The 23,261-nt window shown below is 46.9% G+C and overlaps 1 protein-coding gene across 1 annotated transcript; it reads left to right on the top strand.

The window, feature by feature from the left end:
- Window positions 1-1,476: 1,476 nt before the first annotated feature.
- On the top strand, window positions 1,477-19,038 carry ACBD3 (acyl-CoA binding domain containing 3). The gene is made up of 8 exons (XM_063391136.1): window positions 1,477-1,764; window positions 8,839-8,980; window positions 9,986-10,126; window positions 10,839-10,997; window positions 12,419-12,593; window positions 14,994-15,186; window positions 15,854-16,138; window positions 16,977-19,038. Exons 1-8 carry the CDS (start codon window positions 1,506-1,508, stop codon window positions 17,186-17,188), a joined length of 1,566 nt encoding a protein of 521 aa, XP_063247206.1. The 5' UTR covers window positions 1,477-1,505; the 3' UTR covers window positions 17,189-19,038.
- Window positions 19,039-23,261: the final 4,223 nt, after the last annotated feature.

The following is a 23,261-nucleotide window of genomic DNA, read 5'->3' as shown; positions in this document are numbered from 1 at the left end:
TTCCAGTTAGTTGGAAAATTTATTTTGAAGCTTAGGTGACTTATCATCCAAACCAAATTCTGCTCCGTGTGTAGTAAACAGTGCCTTGAGCAGCATTGTCTCCCAAGAAATACTAACTGGAAATGAAGTAAGTTAAATTTAAATTCAAAGCTTTACATTTCTTGTCCCTTTCACCCAAAGGCTTCTACGCACTTTGTAAATGCGACAATAAAATTTCTTCAACGTTCCTGAGACCAACAGATGGATCCGAAGCCACTTTGAATGGCAGATAAATTAGGCAGTGTGACAAACTTCAGGGGACAACCCTAGAAGGGGGCACAGGCTTTGGGGGGACAGGTGAGACCCCCACACCCCGGAGTTTCAGGAGGCTGCGGAGGTGTGCAATGGTCTGCTGTAGCCCTGGCATCATGAAGAACCAGGCAGGGATGTGCCACTTCCCAGGTGTGCAGCCTGAATCTTGGTTTGGCTCAGAAATGTGACCAAAAGCACTCCATGCTAACGCAGTCTCTCTCGAAATCCTGCAAGCAAGATTGTGTGAGCTGGGAATAAACCTCTGGAGCTGTGAGTGGCAGCGACTCTCCCCGCTTCCACAGCACACGATAATAGTATTATTGTAAGCAGAATTTCACGGTCACAAGGGAATGAGCTAATTGCAGATACAGCTCTTGGAGAAGTAATTGCCTTGTGCTCTTTTTTCTTTTCTCTGGCTCATTTCTTTCCTCTCCTACGTGAGGCCTGAAGCATGAATTCTGAGAGAGGAGGATGAGAGGTCAAGGGCAGACCCCACACCACCTTCCAACTGGACTAAAAGCCTTTTACAGGATCATAGAATCATCAGGGCTGGAAGGGAACTCTGGAGATCACCCGGTCCAAGTCTGTGCCACAGCAAGGTCACCTGGAGCAGGTGACACAGGAACGCGTCCAGGTGGGGTTTGAATGTCTCCAGAGAGGGACACCCCGTGACCTCCCTGGGCAGCTGTGCCAGGGCTCTGCCAGCCTCAGTGTAAAAGGTTGACGTGTTGAGGTGGAACTTCTTGTGTTAGTTTACGGCCATTGCTCCACATCCTGTCACGGGCACCACCGAAAAGTCTCGGCACTCTCAGGTATTTTTATGTATTTAATGAGATTCCCTCTCGGTCTTGTCTTCTCCAGACTTAACAGGCCCGGCTCCCGCAGTGTCTCCTCACGAGGGAGATAACGCCGTTGAAAAACCATTATCAGCCAAGCACCCAAGAAGGGCGCACAGGGTGCCGAGCAGCGGCTCCCGCAGACACGCACGTCCCCGGGGTTCCCCGGTGCGGCAGCCCAGCCCCGGCAGTGGGCAGTGTCCCCGAGGGGAGGGGACGAGCCGCCGGCCCCATCCCCCGGTGCCTCCCGCGGCCCGGCAGCGGCGGGGCGGGGCGCGGGCGGGCCCGGAAGATCCGGGTCGGAGGGGACGGGAAGTCGGGACGTGGCCGCCGCAGCGGAGCAGGAGGCGGAGGGCGGGTGGGAGGCGGCGGAGGAGGATGGCGGCGGTGCTGAGCTCGGACCGGCTCGAGGTCTCGGTGGACGGGCTGACGCTGAGCCCCAACGCCGAGGTGCCGCCCTGCGAAGCGCGGCCGGCGCAGGGCGAGCCGGCGGCGGGGCGGGGCCGAGCGGGCCCCGGCTCCCCGGGCGCGGCGGAGGCCGGCGGCGAGGCGGCGGAGGAGGCGGCGCTGAGCCTGGAGCGGCGCTGGGGCTTCGCGCTGGAGGAGCTCTACGGGCTGGCGCTGCGCTTCTTCAAAGGTGAGCCCGGCCGCCGGCCCGGCCCGCACCGCCCCCCTCGGAACCGGAGCAGCCGCCGGCACCGGGGAGCCCCGGGCGGCATCGCCCGCCGGGCCGGGCTGCGGGGCTCAGGCGGAGCCCCGGGTCCCCCGAGAGCCGCGGGGGCGGCCCAGGGGGGCTCGGGGGCCCGGGGCGAGCAGGGGATGCGCTTGTCGTGGTGCCGGCCGTGAGCCGGGCCGGGAGCGGAGGCTGCCCCGGGCGCGGTGTGGCACCGCCGGGGGTGTGCAGCACCCCGCCTGCAGTCGGAGCGCCAGAGCGGTGGCACGGCACGGGAAAGCCGGCAGACGTGGGAGGGGAGCGCTCGCCGTGAGAGGCGCCGCGCCTGCCGGCAGCCCGGAGCCTGGCGGGAGGTGCCGTGCTCTCCCCTCAGCATGCCAGCTCCAGGGCTGCCTGCGCTGCTGCAGGACGAGAGGGGAAGTTTAGGTTGGACATTGCGAAGAATTTCTACCCAAAAAGGGTGATTGGACATTGGAATGGGCTGCTCAGGGAGGTGATGGAGTCGCCATCCCTGCAGGTGTTTAAGGAAGGACTGGACGTGGCACTCAATGCCGTGGTGTAGTTGACTCGGTGGTGTTCAGTCATAAGTTGGACTCGATGGTCTCAGAGATCTTTTCCAACCTAATTGATTCAATGATTCTGTGTGCTGCCATGAGCCCAGCAGGCAGCTGTGAAATACCTAGGGTGTAGACCTGGAGTGTTTTTGCTGGGATCCCCTGTAGCCAGGTTTGCTTCTGTGGGAAGGTGGACGTATCTCGCCACCTTGGTTTCTTGCGGAGGGGGAAGCGGGCTGTGGGTTTGGAGGGAAGAGCTGTGCTCGCTACATTGACCACGTTTCAATGCGTCACTCCTGTGGCTCGCAGGTGGAGCAGGGAGTCCAGCCTCATGCCTGCACTGGGGAGGACAGGCTCTGCACTTGGAAAGGTCAGTCCTGTGGCAGTCTGTTGTTAGGTGACCTCCCAGGGAGGCTGCCTCTTCTAAGGACAAGCACTGCTGGCAGGTGGAAACACTGCTGGAAGGACAAAGTTGTCTTTCTTCACATTGGCTGACCTGCACCAGGTAGTTGTTAGGAACATGTAAGGCTCTAAGCAGTTTTCTTAAGCCCTGGTTCTTTGACTCTGTTCTGATGCCCTTCCACAAAGTAGTTATTTTGCTAGCATGCTAATATACAGAGCTGTTATTTTTTAAGCTGTAAAAAAACATAAGGGATCATAAGATCTTATATTTTTTTCCTCCTGTATCAGAGATTATCAGGTTGTGGAAGCATTGTGCTTAATGTCTCTTTCTTCTTTCTGTAAAAGAAGTTGCTTAAAAGAGTTCTTGTTGTGTTTAATCATGCAGAAAGAAATGTCTCTGCAGTAGCAAATTTCTTGTTTTAGTCAGCCGTGGTCATCTTCTATCTTGGGCTGAATATTCTACAGGAACCTGGTTTTACAGTGTAAAGCGTGTTTACGGTGTGAACTTGTCTTGGCAGTGCAAAAGTTACATGCTATCAATTACTTTATCTATACTGCTGCTATGTGGCAATAACCTATATCTATTATATCAGGTTTTAACAGAATTTATGTTCTGGCTTTATCTTCTCTCTAATGGTGAAGTCTGTGGGGTGTTACTTGTGTGTAAGTTCCAGTTCCTTGCCTTGTGCTGTCTTAGCAATGGGGTTTTTTGTTGCTGCTCTTAATCAAAACTTAATATCAACATGTTTCAGCGTACTCCTGCTCCTTTTTTAGCCTTCTGCAGTTTTTTGTAACTCATGTTGTGCTGATAAGATGGTAATTTTCCCCATTCAACTGTATTGTCAGTCTTTCCAGTGAAAACTTTGTTTCCCTATCCTTGTGGCTGGAATAACTCAGACAAAATCATTGCCCATCATTTAATCTGTAGATTTTTCCTAAAAGTGACATAACACAAAGATTTTATTTATAATCTGATGAGGAGCTACAGGAGCTTGTAATACTTGGGTTACTGATTCTGCCAGCTTGTTCTATATCTGCACAGCTCCAAAAATAAGTGGTCTCATTTCCAAATTATTTTCATGCTGTCAGAACAACTGTGGGAGTGGGCATGCTTGGTTAGCAGCCCTGTGCATGCCAAGGAGCAAATAGGGATTCCTTCTTCTGCACTTCAAAAGGCAACAGATCTCTCTGAAGGGTGGCCCATGTTAATAGGTCAGTGCTGAGACCTCGTTTCTGACCATTCTTCTAAAAGCTATGCTGATAGTTAAGCAGCTTTTTTTTCTGCTTTGGTGTGCAGCTCGAGTTGTCTGTAACTCTTGGTGTACTTTTGTCCAAGAGAGGTTGAGTCTGATCAAAATACTTCGAGTTTGCTTATTACAATGACTGCTAACACTTGTCAGTGGTGGCATATTGCAGGTAACTTGCAATTGCTCAGAGACACGACAGGGTGGGAGTGTGTATAAACAATGTGCAAAACACAGCAGAAACTAGGCTAGGCTATTATAGAGACTCAAAAGCTACTTTATTCTGTCTCTGATAAAGACAAATCTAAAGCATCTAAAATGCTTGACCCTGGGTCACTTCAGCTGTCAGGCCTTAGGCTGTGCAGGAAATGTTCACTACCTTCTTTTTTTTTTTAACATTTGTAATGGCTTGTGAAGAGAGCTTTTCAGAATAACAGAGGCATTGAAAATAGATGGTAGCAGTGTTCCAGTCCATTTTTCTGTGGGAAACAAGAGCCTTCTTTCCCTTACTCACCCCTTCCCTTCCTGCTCTGTTAAGCCTAGTGCAGGTCAAGCAGCATTTTGGCTGCCATTAAGGAGCTGCTCTGCTGTGCTGGATCCAGTGTACAGGGGAGGACAGTCATGTTACAGTCACTGTACATTGCTTTGTGTCTAGCACTGCCTGTAACTGTGAGCCCTGGGGGATCTGGCACACTGGAAGTGTCTCTGGTGGCTTATTCTGCTTGCTGGGCTGGTGTGAGTTGTGCCACTGGAGGTAACCTGTTCAAGCTCTGTCCTGAAGCAGGAGAGGGTGGCTTGCATGGCTCTGCCAGCAAATCTCTCCCAGGATCAGCCTGGCTTTGTTGTTTTCCACATCCTGTCATTGAAATACCATTGCACCCAACCTTCAATCTATGACAGTCCCCGAAGTGTTCATGCACTGTCTAAAGTGATTTGCAGTGCTGCACATCTGAGCAGACAGTACACAAACCATATCATTTTGGTATCTAAAAGCTCTCCTGGAATGTTAAGTACTCTAATTTTCTTTGACTGCTCTAAGTTATTTCCTCTTATCCTAACAAGAATGTATCTTCAACCTCGGCAGAGCATCATTCTCAATTAATTGTTTGACCTCTTTTTTGAGCACTAATTTGATGGTATGATTGTAATTCGTAAGTTAAGTAGGCTCTTGTTGTCAAGAATACGAAAACCGCTATCATGTATCTATGTTTGTGAAGCTGTGCTTTGATCATATTTAATTGGAAGGGCCAGTCAGTAATTCTTCTGTTGATGCAGAACACACTTTCAGGAGAGGAGGATTAGGAGGGTAAGAGTGAACTGGGCTCTGCAGGCAGAGGTTCAGTCCTCACACTTCTCAGTTTTGGTCTCACTCATTAAAACGTTGCAAATGAATAGAATTAACATACATGACTTCTGCTTTTAAAAGCTATGAGGTTAAAAATCACTCTTCACAAACAGATTTCTAGCTGCTTCTAGATGACTCAACTGAATGCTATCCCAATGGAATTAGGCATTTAGAGTGGGTGTAGTAGGTGAAGTTGGAGTGGAAGGTGCAGCATGGTGTGCCTTGTCTCTAAAGGGGAAAAAATCTGAAGTTACAGAGCAGTAACAGTGTCTTGCACAATGCAATCTCTTAAGCATATTTCTTAAACTCCTTTGTGCCTAAATTTGCTGGCTTTTATCAATTCATGTCAATGATACAGTGCCACACAGTGACATAGGCCCCCCACATTACCAGTAACAGCTTCATCTTTCTGTTGTGGTTCAAAACTGAGCGTCTCCCTGGCCTTGTTGTGTCAGGGATACCAGTGGCTTAGGGAAGGCTGAGCACTTGCTGTATGACTGCCGTGCAGTCCTTTGGGTTTTTCAGTGTGTTCCCTGGAGCTCTTTGATGTTCTTCCACTTCCCGACAGCTGTGTGAGGTGTGTGGGTAATGCCTGCTTAAATGGCGCGTTCACGGATGCTTGGATACATTTGGCACTTCTACTTGTCTAGACACACTAATGCTCTTTCTGGCATATTTGACTCTGCAGATGAATTCAGGTCCTCTGGTTCAGTTAAACACCAACAATTCCTCATCTTTGGGGTGATTATACAGTGTGGTTTATGCTGTAGAGTTAAACTGCAAAATAGTTAGTATGAAACTTCACTGTCTGCCTGGCTGCAAGTGTTTTTCTGATAATTTGCTTCTAAGCTACATTATCTACAAGTCACTGAAAGCTTGTCTTGTATTTTTCTTCCCTTTTCCCCTCTCTTATTTAGCCTGTTTGTTGTTCTTCCCTTGGGTCACCATTCTTTGTGAATGCAGGTTTTGGCTTCTCTCAGTAATTAGGGCATGAGGTCTGACTTCTCTGTTCTGTGAAATGCAGATGTGCTGTGCATTGCATGGCAAATGAAGGGTTTTTCGCTTTAACTTTCTTCAGGAGTTCAAATACTGATGATGTTATCTGGCTTAGGTAGCAGTTTCCTACAGCAAATAGCTGTGTGTTTGGCCAGACAGATGTAGGTACACAGGCTGTGAAAAGTAAACTGTGCCATAGGGAGCCCCTTGAGAATCATGCTTTACTCAGAAGCCTGGCAAATTTCAGTGCAGTGCCTTTGTCAATTGACTTGCTTTGTAGCACGATGCCCCAGGATATTAAGTATTATTTCAAAGTACATGCTGTTTATTGAGGCTAATGGAAGTGCTTGTTACCTAATAAGTAAATTCTGAGTTGAGTGTAAAGTGTGTAGAGTTGAGGAAAAGCCAAAGGGCTCTTTGGAAGTGCTGAGAGCAGAAGTTGAAAGCTTACCAGAATGTGGTGATTTGCATCCCTGAAGGATCACAGACTTGGGGTGGGAAGGGACTGCTGAGGATTGTCAGGTTTAGCCCTCCTTTTCAGTTCAGGCTTCATGGCTCTGTTTCCATTTAGGTTTTGAACATCTCCAGTCATGGAGACTTAAAAACAACTCAGGGCAACTTGTTCCAGTGCTCAGTCACTCTCAGTTTAAAAAACAAAAACAACAGCATTAAAAAAAGCAACCAAACAACCCCCCCCAAGAACAACAACAAAAAAAATCCCTAACCTTCAGGGAAATGAACAAAACAAAACCCCACAAAATGCTTAAGTGGCATTTCCTATACTTCAGTTTGTGTCAGCTGCCTCTTGTCCTTTCATTGTATACACTGAGTCGATTCTGGTTCAGTTTTTACATCCCCCCTCTTCTCTACCCCACCAGATATTTTTGGAAGTAGATATTTCTGTGGAGAAAGGCTTCTGTTTTTGAAGCTGGCAGCTGTATTTGTTGTAAAGTTGTGTGACACTGGGACAAGAGCAAATACTTGAAATTCTGCAAGAATGATGTGGACTTCTAGGAATGGATAATAAGTAATTAAATATTTGCCTTCCTAATCGCTTGATTGTGGCTTCAAAACAAATGGCATGCATGTAGTGGTTCCTTGTGATGTCACAGCTGAGTAAGTCCAGCAATGTACTGAACTTTCTCTGTCAAAAATAGTGTCTTGCTGTGAACTGCAAGCACTTTCCCGCTGGGATTGTTTCTGATTTCCAGAAGCATTCGCTCTGAGTTTCTCAATAAGTATAGTAGGGGTATTTTCCTTCCTCTCTCATTGTAGGATTTTCCCTATTAATAACTATGAAATTTCATAACTATGAAAATTCATATATATATATATAAATATGAAATTTCCCTATTAATAACTGTTCCCAAGTGTCATCCAAGCAGTTTTGCAGCATGTGTCAGCCTAAAGTTTAGGTGTGGACTGTTCAGTTTTGGGCTGTAAACAACTTGCTCCAGAGGAGAACTGGGAATGAGTGGCAGCTTTGTCTCCAGCTCCCAGTTACATGGAGAGCAGTGCAGTCATGGGAAGTGACTATCTTTTACCTCTTGGTAGTAGCTTCTTCACTTCAGCTCTTCCAAAAGGAGATGGTGCTTATTTATTTGTTTTCCTGTTCAAGAAAAATGCCTTTTTCTTAATGAGCAGTGTAGTCACATACAGCAACGCCTGTTTCTTTGATTTGTTTTGACAATTTAAATGTGTTAAGTCCTCACTGACTAATTCATATATCATTTTAAAGCAATGCAAGTATCTTCTTACCAGTAAAAGCCCTGATGGGGTCTAACTGGGAATGCTCAAGAAGAGGTTCCTGTGGAGCCACTGGAGCATGTTCAGGCTTCTGTTGCCTTCTTATTGTCAGAGTTCACGGTGTGTGTTCATGCTGATGGAGTCAGCTGCAAGGCTTTTCATTGTGAGGAGCTATTCCAGCTGCCTTGGCCAAGGGCAGCAATAGTATTCCCTCAAGGACAACTCTCCTTGACTCTTAATTTTTCCTCTCTGCAGTTCTCCTTGCCTTCAGCCTTAGTTATTCTGCTTTCATCAATGTGAAGAGCATGAAAGGAGAGCAGTTTATAAAGCTAACATCACGTCTGTCTTTGTGGAAAATCCTCCCTATGCACACTAGAGTAGACTTGGCAGACACATTTGAATTCAATTAAGGTTTTAAAATATTTTGGAGATATAGATCCATATGGTGTGATGTTCAACAAATTAATGTAAATATTTTTGTGATAACTGGCTCACTAAGACTGACTGTAGATAGTGGGATGCAAAGCACTCCACACTGAAGTTTTCATTAGCTGAAGTAGATGTGTTTCTTCTGGACAGGTCTATATTTTATTTAAATAGAACCGACTTAATTTGTCTAACCTTTTGTGACTCGACCTTTTTCTCTTTTTTTAATGGTGGAAATCATGGTAATGGTTATGCAACATCCTCGTTCATATTCTGTGCTTAATTAATCACAACAGTGAAAATTTCTTTTTTTTTTTCCCTACAGAAAAAGATGGAAAAGCCTTTCATCCAACATATGAAGAAAAGCTCAAACTTGTGGCACTGCACAAGCAGGTTCTGCTGGGACCTTACAACCCTGACACTTGCCCTGAAGTTGGATTCTTTGATGTGCTGGGGAATGATAGGAGGTAAAAGGGCTGGTGCTTTTGTTGGTCTTAACTCTGCTTTTCCTGTGAGAAGATAACATCATCCAATTTCTACAAATATGTGGGTTATCTCAAGTGTCTGTGCTAGTGGAAAGTGAAAGTGGCCTCTTCAAATACATCTTAGAAGTGTGAGTCACAGTTCAGTACAGGAACTAAGAGAAGATTATTGGGTTGGTTTTTTTCAACCACACTAGAAGCTGCTCTGCTGGCAGTCCAGTTTCTCATAGCACTTTAAGATGCATTAATGTTTCATCCCAACTCCACACCATGGTTACAGCAGACCAAGCCTTCTGCCAGTGGTAGAAGCATTCACCACAGCTTGTCCTGGCACCAAAGATCATTTCTGAAGTCAGAAAATTAAAACCTGATGCATTCAAACTCTGAGTAAATCTTTTATGAGACCTGGGAAGTCTCAGGTGTGTTTCTTGTGTTGCCTGCAGCTCAGGCTGCACTTCTCATGTTCATTGTTGCTCTTTTTAGTGTTCTAGAGTGAAGGCAATGTGCAACACAGCAGTGGCTTCTCTGAGGTGGACACAATGCACTGCTTTTGCACAAAAGGACACAGCTTTTCTTAGGAAGAACAAGGCTGTTTCTTTTGACTAACTGAAGTGCTGTAATCAGTAGTTGTTACCATGTTTGTTCATTCAGGAAAATATATACCTTTTTTCCCACAAACTAGAGTGGGAAGAGGTTAAAAAATACTTCAGGTTAATTTGTAGCTGGGAAGTTTTTGGACATCATTCAGAATTCAAAGTAGGGTTGATGGGATGTATGACATTTCATGAAAGAGGTGAATTATGTCTATTTGTAAGACTGGAGAAAAGAGAACAGTGTATTGTCTTTGGGAAGAAGTTGATTCTCTGAAACTGCAAATGATAATGTTTGGTTCCTGGTCTTCCAACTTTTTTCCCTTTGCTGGGTTGTCAGTGCTCACTTCTGGCTTGAAAAGAGTCGAGTGTGTTATTTCAGCTGAGTTCTCTCTCTCAGGAAGGAATGGGCTGCCCTTGGAAACATGTCAAAGCAAAAAGCTATGACAGAATTTGTCAAGCTCCTACACAGGTGCTGCCACTTGTTCTCAACGTATGTCACTTCCCACAAGATAGAGAAAGAAGAGCAAGAAAAGAAAAGGTAATATTTGGGTGCTTTGGTGTTGGCATCTACAGAGTTTGTATCTCTTGGCCTGTAGACAGTATCACAGCTGGCTGAGGTTGGAAGTGTCTTGGGAAGGAAGATGCCTGAAGTGTGGGTGGCTGTGGCACCATTTGATCTCTTTAAGGCTTTTTACTTTGCCAGTAATGGGTGGTTGTTTAGGGGTCTCAAAAATTTTGCTGATACTGTCATCTGATTAAGAAGAAATGCTTCACAAAATGTCTGTCCCAATATGTCTGCGGACTAATATATAGAGAATATTAAATTGTCAGTTTTAAACTTCTAATATGGGTTAGCAGCTTGACAAAGACTGTCTTATTATTGCTTCCAGGTGTGATTATTAAATCATAGTATCCACATCATTACTGAACATGTGTGAAAGCTTGGAAGATGTGTTTAAAGCTTCCAGGCAATTCTTTCTGCTATACAGGTAGCACAGTAACAGGCTAGCATGAATATCAGATTGTAACACAGGATTTACCCTTGTCAGGCTGCTGAGAGCAGCAAAACCCTGCAGTAACGTGGGGTTTTGGTGTGTCCAGTAAGACACTTCTGCAGGCTGATTTAAGTGTGAGGAGATATCAGACAAAAAGCCTCACTGGGCAGGCAAAAAGCAGGTTACAGCATGTTGAAAATAACTCATCCTAGGACTGTAGGGATGCTGAAATGGCTTATTGAGTGGATGTTGCAGAAGAGAAGAGGAAGAGCGAAGGCGGCGTGAAGAGGAGGAGCGGGAGCGCTTACAAAAGGAGGAAGAGAAACGGAGGCGAGAAGAGGAGGAAAGGCTGAGGAGGGAAGAAGAGGAGAGGAGGAGAATAGAGGAGGAACGACTTCGGATGGAGCAACAGAAGTGAGTACTGGAAACAAACAACACTCAAAAGAAAATAATTGCCTTGCATTTGAGGCAATTGTATACTTGGCATATACAGTTGTAATTATATTTCATTGTTCCCATCACATCCAGATGCTGAAAACACAGATCTGGCTTTGCACGTGTAGTATTTAAGAGAATAGTAAAGCAGTTCCACATCAGACAGCAATTATTTTCCACCATAAAAATGTCTTTGCAAGGGGTGTCTCTGAAGTTGATCCTGTGCTTGCTATGTAGTGGTTTTGAAAAGGGAGCAAATAATTCAGCCACACATTTTGCTGGATGTTTAACGTGGTGAGAGCCAGAGGAGTGTAAAAGACAGCCATAAATTTATATATACAATGAAAAGTGTTGCACAGTGCTAAGTAACAAGAAGTGTGGTATGCCTTGAAGTTGGGGGTTTTTTTCACGTGAATGGGAGTTGTGTATTAAGTGGTCATAGCAGGTTACAGAGATAAAGAGTTTAGACAGAAAAGGAACATAGATACCAAGTGTATCTAAACTGGTCTCAGTTTGCTGAAAAGCAGTAAATCCTGCTCTTTGGGGTATTAGACCAGTCTAATCAGAACGTGATTTTTGGGGATAGAAGAAGAGTGAGAAGGAAAGAAATTTTTTTTGCAGTTGTGTGATACTTCTTCCTTCCTTTGAAACATTTATAGCTGGTCACTGATGGATGTAACAGGAGACAGGGCCTGGATCTATCTTGTCGTTTAGCCATAGAATTTCTGTGAGTTCTTTGGAGAGAGGAGAAAAACAGCCTGTACATATGTAACCCATGTGTTCCTCCTGAAGTTTCAGCAGTTGAGATTACTGGAGATGCAGATGCCCCATCTGGCAGCATTTTTGTTGTTGTTGTTGTTTTTCCTGCATTAGGCCACTGTCAGTCATGTTTTTCATGTGTGTTTGCACACTGACCAGGAAAACTAAGATAGTTATGTGGTGTGTTTTTCTTCGATTCACCAAAGTGCATTGGTGTGCTGTGCTACAGCAGGTTTGTTCCTACCAATACTTGTAGAAGGTCTGCTGCAAGGATGGTTTCTGGAAAAAGCATATGTGCATTTTTTCCTTTGCTTGTTTAAGAAGTTTAGTCGTGGGTTTTGTGTAACTCTGCCTCTTTATCAGACTGCAGATTGAGAATTATGTAAGAGCTCTTGTCATTTTAACATTTGATGTTTCCAAACACTGGGTAGAAAATGTTGTTCCCTTCTTGTTGTTCTCAGTGTATTTTTAGCCAAAACTCAATCTGTGTTAGCTCTGGGTTTTGGTTGATGAGGTAGATTTATTTTGACTGGGTTTTGCAGAAGGGAATTGAGTGATGTGGGTATCCTCAGAGGCAGCTCAGTGCAGGCACTCTGAGTGCCCTGAGCTGCTGGCGAGGCCGTGCTGTGCTCCCCTGGCAGGCAGCAGATCATGGCAGCGCTGAACTCGCAGACGGCCGTGCAGTTCCAGCAGTACGCGGCCCAGCAGTATCCCGGCAACTACGAGCAGCAGCAGATCCTCATCCGGCAGCTCCAGGAGCAGCACTACCAGCAGTACATGCAGCAGCTCTACCAGGTCCAGCTGGCACAGCAGCAGGTATGGCTGGGGAACCTGGGCCTTGTGACCCGGGCTGCCACCCAGACACATTAACTTGTCTGCCGTTATCTTCTTGAAAAGATAATTGCCACAGGGAGAGCTACTGTGCTAGTGACTAATGCTGCTTCAGATTCAAATACCAAAGCCTCTTTGTTTGTTTCATCTTTTGGAGTAGTTTTCTGAAGCAGTGGTTAATTAAGAAAACATTAAGCAGTCTTTACTGATGGCTTCGTTCAATATTACCATTAGAGACGGAATGTGAACTGCTGTGCTGCAGCGTTGGTGATGTGTGTGTGTGTAATTTAATGACATGCCAGTGCATCTGAGCACGAACAGACCTCTTCAGGGGGCTCTCCTGAAGGTCTTGCAGAGCAGCAGGCTGTGGTCAGCCCTGTGTTTCTAGCTGAGCATGCATATGCAGCACTGTAGCATCACTGCTGCGTTGGAGGTTGCTTCTCACTGCCAGCCTGAGCACTGCTGACTTCTCTCCCCTGTTGCACCTATTGTTTGACTTCATCAGGTACTAATACCTGATGAGGTTGCTTGCCTGCAATAAGCTACTCGTGATTTGGGTGGGAGGACAGACTGTAGCTGACAGCCTGAGATCTGTTCTTGAGCTAAAGACCTAAAGTTCAGTAACTAATTTCCTGTTAAGTCATTTGTATTTTGTGGAGGCTGATGCCCTCAGTAAAGAAATGTCCAAGGAAGAGAGCCATGTGAACCTCATGAGGTTCAACAAGGCCCTTGCAGTGGGTCAAGTCAGGGCACTCCTCAGTATCAGCAGAGTCTTGGGAGTGAATGGGTTGAGAGCTGTCCTGCAGAGCTGGACTGGTGAGTGAGACACTGGGGATGAGTTGGCAATGGACTTCTGCAGCTCAGGAAGTCAGCTGTAGCCTGGGATGCAGGAAAACAAGTGTGGCCAGAAGGTTGAGGGAAAGAGGTCTGCTCTCTGCACCTCACCTGCAGGGCTGCATCCAGCACTGGGGTCCCCAGCATAGGAGGGACGTGGACCTGTTGGAGCAAGTCCAGAGGAGGCCACCAAGATGCTCAGAGGGCTGGAGCACCTCTGCCAGGAGAGCTGGGGCTCTGCAGCCTGGAGAAGAGAGGGCTCTGGGGAAACCTCACTGCAGCCTTTCAGTGCCCAGGGGGGTTTATAAGAAACATTAAGAAAGACCTTTTTACCTTTAGACCTTTAGTGATAGGACGAGGGGAAAAGGTTTTCATCTGCAAGAGTGTAGGTCTAGATTGAGTATAAGGAAGAGGGTTTTTTTACAGTGAGGCTGGTCAGACACTGGCACAGATTGCCCAGAGAAGCTGTGGAAGCCCCATCCCAGGAAGTGTTCATGGGCAGGTTTCATGGAGCTTTGAGCAGCCTGGTCCTAGTGGAAGGTGTCCCATGGCAGGGGTGTGGAACTGGATGATCTTTATAGCTCCCTTCTAAGCCAAACCATGATTGGATGGAGCTGAAGTGGTGTAGAAAGGCAGGGACTTTCTGCCCTGGTACAGTTACTTTTTTGGATTTCCCTCATGTAGCTTCCATAACACTTCTGAGGAATACTTTATTTGGATGCCTGTGAGTCAGCTGCATTGGGATCTGTTAGTGCAGATAGAAAGTGCTGTTCTGCTTAGAGATCAGCTTCTGATGCAATTAGTCTTGGAAGGGCTGTGTGCAATAGTTTTGTAGAAAAGTTCACACCACCTTTCTCTCAGTGCACAAAACTGCAGTAAATTGTGAAATCTGGACAGCATCTGTGAAATGGCTTTAATTTGAAATCTTAACTGATATTTTTCTATGTTGTCTTCATATTCCTGCAGGATACCTATATTCCATTTGCTCATCAAAATCTTGTGATTATTAGGTTATCCTTTCAAGTGGCACTGTCACATCTTTTCCCTGTCCCAACAAAATAGCCTGTGTTGGCTGTCTGGACTGATAACGAGGGACAGGGAGGTTGCTCAAGAGACTTCTCTGTTTAACTCATAAATTGGCAAGGAGCTAATAGACCTTCAATTGTCAGGTCTTTTTAGACCTGGATGAGCTCAGGCTGCATGGAACCCTTCCAGACAGCTAATAAAAAAACCCAGTAAACAAGTCACACTTCCAACTTTGATAGCAATGTTATAGGAATAAAGAACTTCCATTGTAAAGTGCAGGAGTTTGTGTGTACTGTAGTTAATTTGAAAGTTGAATTTTTTTGTTCAGGTTGTATCCATCAGCCTAGAACTAAGTGACTTCACACCCCCTGGGACTGAGTATTTAATGTGTGCTGCTTCTGGGTCAAGCCCCTTGTAGGGTGAAGGTTTTTTCATTCAGTTGTCTTTACACCTTCTGCTGGAAGGTGTAAAACTGGCATCTTGTGAGGGTTTGGTTGTGCCTGACTTGCATTCCTGTTGTTTCAGGCAGCCTTACAGAAGCAGCAGGACGCAGCGGTGGCAGCGACAGGGACGGCCCTGACTGCTGCCTCCAAGGTGAACAGCCCTGCCCCAGGGGACACCCCGTCCATTAATGGGCAGGCCAGTGCACATGCAGACAGCCCCGAGAAAGAGCTGGATCCAGAGGTTTTGGAAGAAGCACTGGAGAATGGACCAAAAGGTGGGACTAGCTGAATTTCGTAATTGAAGATAAATAGCAAAAGGTTTTGTTAGGATTCAGGTGTCTTAAGTAGAGTTACTGGGGTTCTTTGTTTGGCTTCATTTGCCTATGGAAAAACTAGGTTTGATTCCTGGGGCTGCTGTCTCTCATGGGAGAGTAATACTGCATAGGCAAAGCTCAGCTTTGGGAGGGGAGGGAAAGAGGAAGCAGCAAAAGCATTTCAGCAAAGCTGATCCAGAACTTCCTGTCACTCTAGACGTGAAGGAAAGGAGCATAGAGGTTCTAGCACAAAGCTGTTCTGGACAGAAATATGTTCAGTTTTATTTGAACTGGGTCAGAGCTGTAAAGATCCTTCCAGTGCAGGGTTCTGTGCAATATAAACCTGTCACCTGTAGCAGTACATTTGCCTTCTGAGGCTTTTCTGCATGAGCACTGTTGGTTTAAGTGTGGTGGATGGGTGAACTGGTAGCATTTAGTAAGGCTATAATTAAATTTGCACTGCTTCATTCATATTTTCAGAGCTGAAACTTGTGTCTTCTGTTAAAAAAAATTACCTGGAAGCAACTTTGATGCTTGGGGCCCTCAAGTGCTCTCAAGACACACTTAAGTATGCAGCATAAATAACTGAAACAAAGCCTAACTGGAGTATTTCCTCCCCTCTCTCCAGACTCTGTCCCAGTGATCGCTGCCCCATCCATGTGGACACGGCCCCAGATAAAAGACTTCAAGGAAAAGATCCGTCAGGATGCAGACTCTGTGATCACAGTGGGCCGAGGAGAAGTGGTTACAGTCAGAGTACCAACTCATGAAGAGGGCTCTTACCTCTTTTGGGAGTTTGCTACAGACAATTATGACATTGGTTTTGGGGTGTATTTTGAATGGACAGACTCCCCTAATACTGCAGTCAGTGTGCATGTCAGCGAGTCCAGTGATGATGAGGAGGAAGAGGAAGGTAAGCACACTAATGCATGTGGACTGTCAGAGCTGGCTGGGAGGGAAACCCCCACTGATGGTCTTGTGTCATCTCCTGCTTTCCCTGGCTTCCATATGGCTGGAGTCAGGTTTTCAGTTTTGAGCAGGAACTGCAGTTCTGCAGTAGCTTCAGTCCCCTCCTTGGATCACAGACAGGTTAAAGCAGCTAAGGCTGGGAAAGCCCTTTTCCTAAGTGAGCTGTTCAGTCAGCTAAACTGAAACCCATGCTGTAACAGAGCACAGTGGATCTGCACTCTGAAACCTCAGGAAAAATCCTGTCCTGCTGTTCAGGAGATGTTTCTAGGGAGGAAATTTCCTTGAGGCTGCAGCAAAACAGCTTCAGAGAACAAGTCCTGATGGTGGCTGAGGCACAGGTCACAGCCTTTGCCTTTGGAGGAGTCTAGCATCACAAAAATGTTTTGGAATGAGCATGTGATTTGCCTGGAAGGAGCTGTCCTGCCCTAGGAAGCAGTGTCTTTCTGGGAATCACTACCAAGCAGTCTGCTAGTCAGTATGTCACACCAGTGGCTCTCAGTGGTGGGTGATTGTCTTACTGAAAACTAGAGTTTGGCATCTCCACAGGCTGACCTGGCTGTGCTGGGGAGATGGGGGTGGTGAGTTTTAATATCAAACTGTTAAAATCATGATGAAGTGAGCATGCTGGTGAGTGCTTCAGCCCCAGCCTTGGTATGAAACCCTGCAACTCCTCTCGTTCCTAAACTCACAAAGAGAGCCTTGTCCCCTAGAGATTAGTCTGACTTGCTCTCATAAAGCATCCACCCATGTTCACTGACACCCCTGTTTTTTTTCATTTGCAGAAAATACTAGCAGTGAAGAAAAAGCCAAAAAGAATGCCAACAAGCCTCAGCTAGATGAAATAGTGCCTGTGTACAGACGAGACTGTCACGAAGAAGTGTATGCTGGCAGCCACCAGTATCCAGGGAGAGGAGTTTATCTTCTTAAATTTGACAACTCCTACTCTCTATGGAGGTCAAAAACAGTTTACTACAGAGTTTATTATACTAGATAAAGGTGTGGTTGTGTCTGAGGCTGGGCTGTGCAGAAGATGTCATTTTATTTGGAATTTTCTTCAAGCATAATGGATCCTTTTGAGTCTGTATTTCATCCTGTCTGTATCTGTATGGTTTGTGTGAACTTTTAACAAGTAGACACTGGGATCTTCCTGCTCCATGACACTAATGCATATTGCATTGGGCTTAACACAGGATCTCCCTAACCTTTTTGGGGATTGGAGTCGTTGGCTCCAGTGCTGAGGTCACACCAATTGCACTCGTTAAAGCCTCATGAAAAAGGGGGAGGGAAGTTGCTGGCTCACTGGCTGGGTGATCTGATGTTTCCAGGTCTGGATGCCTTGAATATCTCGTTGATGGTTAATTTAAAGGTCCCATCAGTAACTGGTAGATTTGGATGCAGTTTGCTGTGTAGCAAGTTTCTCTTAACTGTAATTGAATGTCAGATTTTTTACACCATTAAAACTTGAAACTTTTAAGTTAATGCAGTTTAGAAACAAGTTGTCTCACTTCTGTCCTCATCAAAGAAGAAACATTCAGTTCCTTAAACCAGTGTAGTGTGTAAGAGAAGGATGAACGACGTCCTGAAAGTACAGCAGATGACCTCTTCTGAAGGTGTAAGCTGAGTGATGTTTAAAAGTGTGTGTAACAAGAAGAACCTTGATCTCTGCCCCACTGCTAACCCTAGAATAAAAGTCATATTTTGATGCAATTGACTTTGAGCAGGACACTGACTACTCCTGAGTTTAATGGGGTTTTTAATGGGGTAGACTAAAAAATAGGCTACAAACTTGGAACCAGTTTTGTTAGACCTGAATGCACACGTTGTGCATCTGGAGAGCAGTCAGTCACTTTGATAGAGTGTAGGAGTATAATGTTGCACTAATGATGGAAATCACTGCCGCTCCATTTTAGTCTGAACTGGTGATAGTGGGGTGCAAACTTTCTGCTTTCATTTGTAACTGTGGGCAGAAAGGCCAGGTGCACATACTGATACTTAACGTAGCTTTAATCTCAGTTTCATACGGTTTGATTGGGGCATTTTGTGTTTTGTGTAGTGAAAAAGCAGTGCAGGTGTCTCCTTGGCGTGAGGCTGCAGTAGGAATGCGCTCCCCCAGAGCCCGAGGGTGGCACGTTGCAATGGATACTCTGCAAGTGCTCTCTGCATGGGTGATGCACCTTGTTACTGAAAGGAAATGGTTGCTTTGGGTCCCAGACCAGCTCCTGCAGTCAGGCTCCACTGATCAGCTGCAGCATGTGCAGTTCCATGGTCAATGATGATGAGTTTGTTTGAAGGGTCAGTTTGTACATACATGATACTTTACTTTCCTCATACCAACCATGGAGATTCTTCTCCTAGAGTGCTTAACTTGTCATTTTTGCTTTTTGGGTCAGCAACACTGTACCAGCTTCCAGCTAGTTAGTGCTGCTTTATCCGAAAACACTGTACAATGTTCTGCTCTTGTGTACATACAGTATATAAACCATGAATTTAGAAAGTACCTTGCTTTTAAAGAAAACTGTATTTAATGTAAAAAAAAAAGAAAAAACGACAAAAAAAAACCCTTTTAAAAAGGCAGGCACTAATATATTTCTTCTGGTCTTCAGATTACTTTTTTTTTTTTGTCCATACAAAAATGTTACAACTTTTTCCTCTAAGAATATCTGTTCTTGGGAGCGGTGTTTGTCGCTTTAAATGGCAGCACTTACTGTCATGTGTTGGATGCTAGAACTTCTACGTTTTCAGACTTTTTTTTATTGCCTCTGGCTGTTGATAGTACAGTACAAGTGCGATTTCAAGATACCTTGAGATAGTATTTAATCCTAATTAAAATACATTTATCTGTAATGCTGTTGGCTTTTTATTGATTTGCAGACTTTGGCATTGCTGTGTATGGCTCTTGAGCTAAGATAAGCTTGTCATCTTCTCTCTCACGTTCAGAGGTTCAGCACCGTGCTCACACTGTGGTCAGAGGCTCTGCCCTGGAATGTCGCTGGCTCGCTGGGTGGGGCCATCTGTCAATGCTGGAAGAGCCCTGCTGGAGCTGCATCATCTCTTTGGGTTTTCAGTGGGTAGCAGCAGGGCTTGGATGTGGGCAGCTGAAACCTGTAAGCTCTCTCCACCAAGAGAGTCCTGAAATCCCTCACCTGGAGGGCCACAGAAAGGACCATGCACAGTTTAGAATGAACCAGAAGAAAAGCAAGGACCTGGAGGCAAAAAGGCAAGTTATGCTGAGGTTTGTGTCAGTCACCTTTTACTGCTTAGCTGCTGCTGGTGAACAGCTCATCCTGCAGCTGAGTCCAGGGTGTGCTCTGGTTTGGTCCCAGGGTTCACCTGGGGAGCAGAATTCTCCTTGGAGAGAACAAAGATTGTGCTCTGCTACGAGGAGCAAGATGCTGGGAAGTTCAATGTACCATAGTCTGGGTATGCCACAAGCTAATTTCACATGAAATGTGCAAGTGCGTTGAAAACCAAAGTAATTACAGCAGCAAGCCTGCCTTGGTTGAGCCTATTTTACCTGTGTCATACATGTTAAAAATTCCCCTTTTCCCAGTTAAAAGGAAAGGGGAAAAAAAGAGAAGCCGTGTTCCTCATAGCTCACTTTAGGCAGCTCCCTTCCACAAGAGAGTTACTGTAAACACTTGGTGGAATGAACAGTCACTGGCAGTGACTCCAGGTGACACAAAAGCAACACTTGACAAAGCTGTTCTGAATATACTGGTCCTTTGAGAAAGGTTAAATAATTGAGGAAGAACCATTGTTAGAACAGGTTCTTCCAGGCACATTCATGAGAGACAGCCAGGCATGGTCTTCCTTGGCTCTGCCATCCCAGAAGGATAAGCAGTGCACTCAAAACAACTTGCTAATTCTGCCACTTGTCTGCTCTGAAGTTATACTTGCCTATCCCCTTTGCTGTCCTCTCACTCCTTGGCTTTTGGCACTTTCTGCCTTGTACTTTGCTGTGTCAGTGACAGATGAGGCTGTGATTCAGAGCAGCTGGCTGCAGCCTTTGAGGTGGCTGTAGTGGGCAGGGTCAGCCTCGGGGGTTTGCTGACAAAGGGACAAAGTTTAGGGCTGGGTCACTGCTTTATTTGCCGTGGAGATGTGCAAGTCCCTGTGCTGACCGTGCTGGTCCCATGCTCTGTGGCAGCAGAGAATTGCCCTGGGCTCTGGTGTGCTCCACTTGCACCCACAGCTGGGTTCAGAGGGCAGGTTACAAATCTCAGCTGCATGCTTTTGGGTCCATTGCTTTAAAAAATAAAACTTCTAAACTCGCACCACAGCTACACCCACGACCATGTCATGGAAGATTAAACAAAGCATGAAATGCCATCCCAAATCTTTCCCTGAATATCGCTCATCTGAGCCCTGCCCCTTGGACCTCAGAAGTTTTACTGAAATACCAGACTGGCTTAAAAAAAGTATTAAACTGCTTGGACTAGTACAGATATAGATATGGCCATGCAATATAGCTACTGCATCTGCAAAGTTATCTGGTATCCTAAGGATATGAAACTTGCAAGGAATGAGGAAAAGCAAGGCAACTCTGCTTCTCTATAATAAATTCTTGTCCCAGCCCTTGTTATTTTCATCTTGTGCCATCTCCATCATGAAGCTGGTGAGAAACCTGCTCCTTTTAATCAGAGGGTCAACACTGCCATGGCTTGCTGGTGTTCAGATCTAGAAGAGTAATTCCTTATTTCAGCCTCCGCTCTCTGGAGTTTAGTGTTTTCCTCAGTGCTGGACTTCAGCTTTCGTGCGTGTTTGTTTTAAGGAAGCAGCTGCTGGGTGCTGGTCACTGCTCTCACCTGGCCTGGCAGCTGGGCTGTGCTGAGGCTCAGGAGGAGCTTTTGATGTTTTCTCCCTCACAGCGCAGTTGGGCAAAAATTCCCCTTGGCTGTGCTGTGCTGATGGTGGAGCAGATCTGAGTGGAAAGGGCCGATTCCCTTGGCCTTTCCCCAGGGCTGGTTGAGCTGCTGTGCCACCCTCCAGGCCTGCTTGCAGCTCCTTTCCTGCTGTGGCTGCATCCCCTGGCATGGCAGGGATGCCCTGGGGAGGCACATCCAGGGCTGCTGGCACCTTGCCTGTCCAGAGTGCTCAAGGCCAGGCTGTCCCCTGCACTCTGGATGACCTGTGGGCAGGAGAGCACCACTGCTCACCCAGCAGAAGGAGTGCTTGGCCCTCTGCCAGCACCATTAGTGGAACCCCTGCCCAGCCATGGAGCCTCTGGGGTGTGTGGAACAGGCTCTACTGCAGGGACCGAGGGGCAGCTGCACCCACAGAGCCTGGGAGAGCCCAGCACCACCCTCTGCTGTGCCAGGCTCTGCCAGGCTGGGCATGGGCCCCTCTGGCAGGGACTGCTCATGAAACTGGGGTGGCTGTGGCCTTCAGACCCTTCCTGTGCCACGTGAGCAGCCAGCTGTGACCCAGCTGTGACCCAGCTGTGACCCAGGTGTCCTTTCTGGACCTGCCTGGATGGGCACTGTGAAGGGGTCTCCTTCCCCCTGTAACTCACTCCAGCTCTTTCTGCCCATGGCAGTAGTTTGCATTGGAGGGTTGCAATTCTCCAATCCCACCTCTCGGGCTGTGTAAAACATTGGGAAGTTATTTGCAGCCTGTGTCAAGACAGTCATACCAGATCACAAGGGTGAGTTCAGAGCACAGAGCAGAGTTTTGCTTGATGCTTGTTGAATTTGGCTCTGGCTTGAAGAGAACAGAAGTTTTAAATGTCTGAAAGAAAAGAAAGTGAGCTAAAGCTTGGATTGCTTCATGCCCAAAGGGAAGTGACTTCATGCAGGCCTGGTGATGGGAAGAACAAGGGAGAAGCAAAATCAGCTGCTCCCCTGGCACAGCAGAGCTCTGGGAGCACCCCAGCACAGGAACCCTGCCCTGCCCCAGCCAGCTACACCCCACAAATGTCCCCTTTGGCCTGATGTGTCCCTCAGTGGGGGGTGGGCACCCACAAGCCTGCACCCACCCAAGGTGGGGCAAACTGGGTGACGTGGGGCAGCACTGAGGAGCAGAACCATCCTTTTTGCAGGCACCCATCTGCAGCTGGAGATGAAGCTGTGCTGAGTATCTCTGTGCAGGTTGCTCAGCCTGGCAGGGTGATTTCCCCCTGGATGACTAATCCTGTTTTCCTAGAGCCCATCGACAATATTTTTCCTTGGCAAATGCTCTCCCTGGGCTTCTTGTGCCAAAATGAATTTTTACAGGTAGGTTTTGGTAGGCAGCCCATGGATAAACAGGGCCTGGGGGGCAGCTCCCCCTCACAGCAACAGGGACCCCACAAAGAGCCACTTTCTGCTCCCCTGGAGCCAACCCAGTGGGAGAGGGGCCAGGTTTCCCTTCCAGCCCCGCTGGTAGAACTTGCAGTGGCCACAAAGCAAATGAAAACCGTGGAGGAGCTGGGAGCCATGGCATGCCCAGCCCAGGCACGGCTGGCTGGCCTGGTGGGTGCCAGCCTGGCCAGTCACAGCCATGCCACAGCCCCCTGCTCCAGCTCCAGCTGCTGGAGGATCTACTCCCCTGGTGCCAAGGGAAGGGCAAAGATTAAAAACAATGGAAAAAAAGAAATACCCTGAGGCTGCGGCTGTTGGTTTCCTGCATTTCTGCGCTTTTGGGGGATAGTGTGTAACTTGTTGCTGTGGGAGAGCTGGGGCTTGCTCCCACCGTGGTGCATGCTCCAGAGCCAAAGGGACAATTCCTGATGGTGCCACCTTGTTCTCAATGGCCTCGTGTCCCCCAGCGCTCTCAAAAATCCCCAAAATCACACACTCAGACTCAAGCAGCATGAGGGAGCCATGAGGGGCACATGGCAGGTCTGGGCACAGCCTCATGCATGGAGAAGCAGGAGGTGAAGGGAAATACCCACAGCACTGGAAGCGGTGTAGAGAACCAGAGCCACCAAAGCTCTGGTTGCACAGAGGAGCTTCTTTGTCCAGCCACAAGAACATTTCTCTCAGCCAGGCCTGGAAAAATCCTGGTCCTGACCTCAACCTCACAGCTGTTTTTAAGGTGAGGAGCTGCAGTGGGGTTCCTGCTGGGCCTACATCCTCTTCATTTCCCTG

Source organism: Prinia subflava, chromosome 2 (assembly GCF_021018805.1).
Source record: "Prinia subflava isolate CZ2003 ecotype Zambia chromosome 2, Cam_Psub_1.2, whole genome shotgun sequence".
NCBI lineage: Eukaryota > Metazoa > Chordata > Aves > Passeriformes > Cisticolidae > Prinia > Prinia subflava.
This window is presented reverse-complemented; position numbering and strand designations above follow the sequence as displayed.

Excerpts from the sequence above, each read along its gene's own strand:
- ACBD3 (XM_063391136.1), top strand. The coding sequence starts at position 1,506 with ATGGCGGCGGTGCTGAGCTCGGACCGGCTCGAGGTCTCGGTGGACGGG. Across the intron at positions 10,998-12,418 it reads CTTCGGATGGAGCAACAGAA|GCAGCAGATCATGGCAGCGC; the intron begins GTGAGTACTGGA and ends CTCCCCTGGCAG. Across the intron at positions 15,187-15,853 it reads ACTGGAGAATGGACCAAAAG|ACTCTGTCCCAGTGATCGCT; the intron begins GTGGGACTAGCT and ends CCCTCTCTCCAG.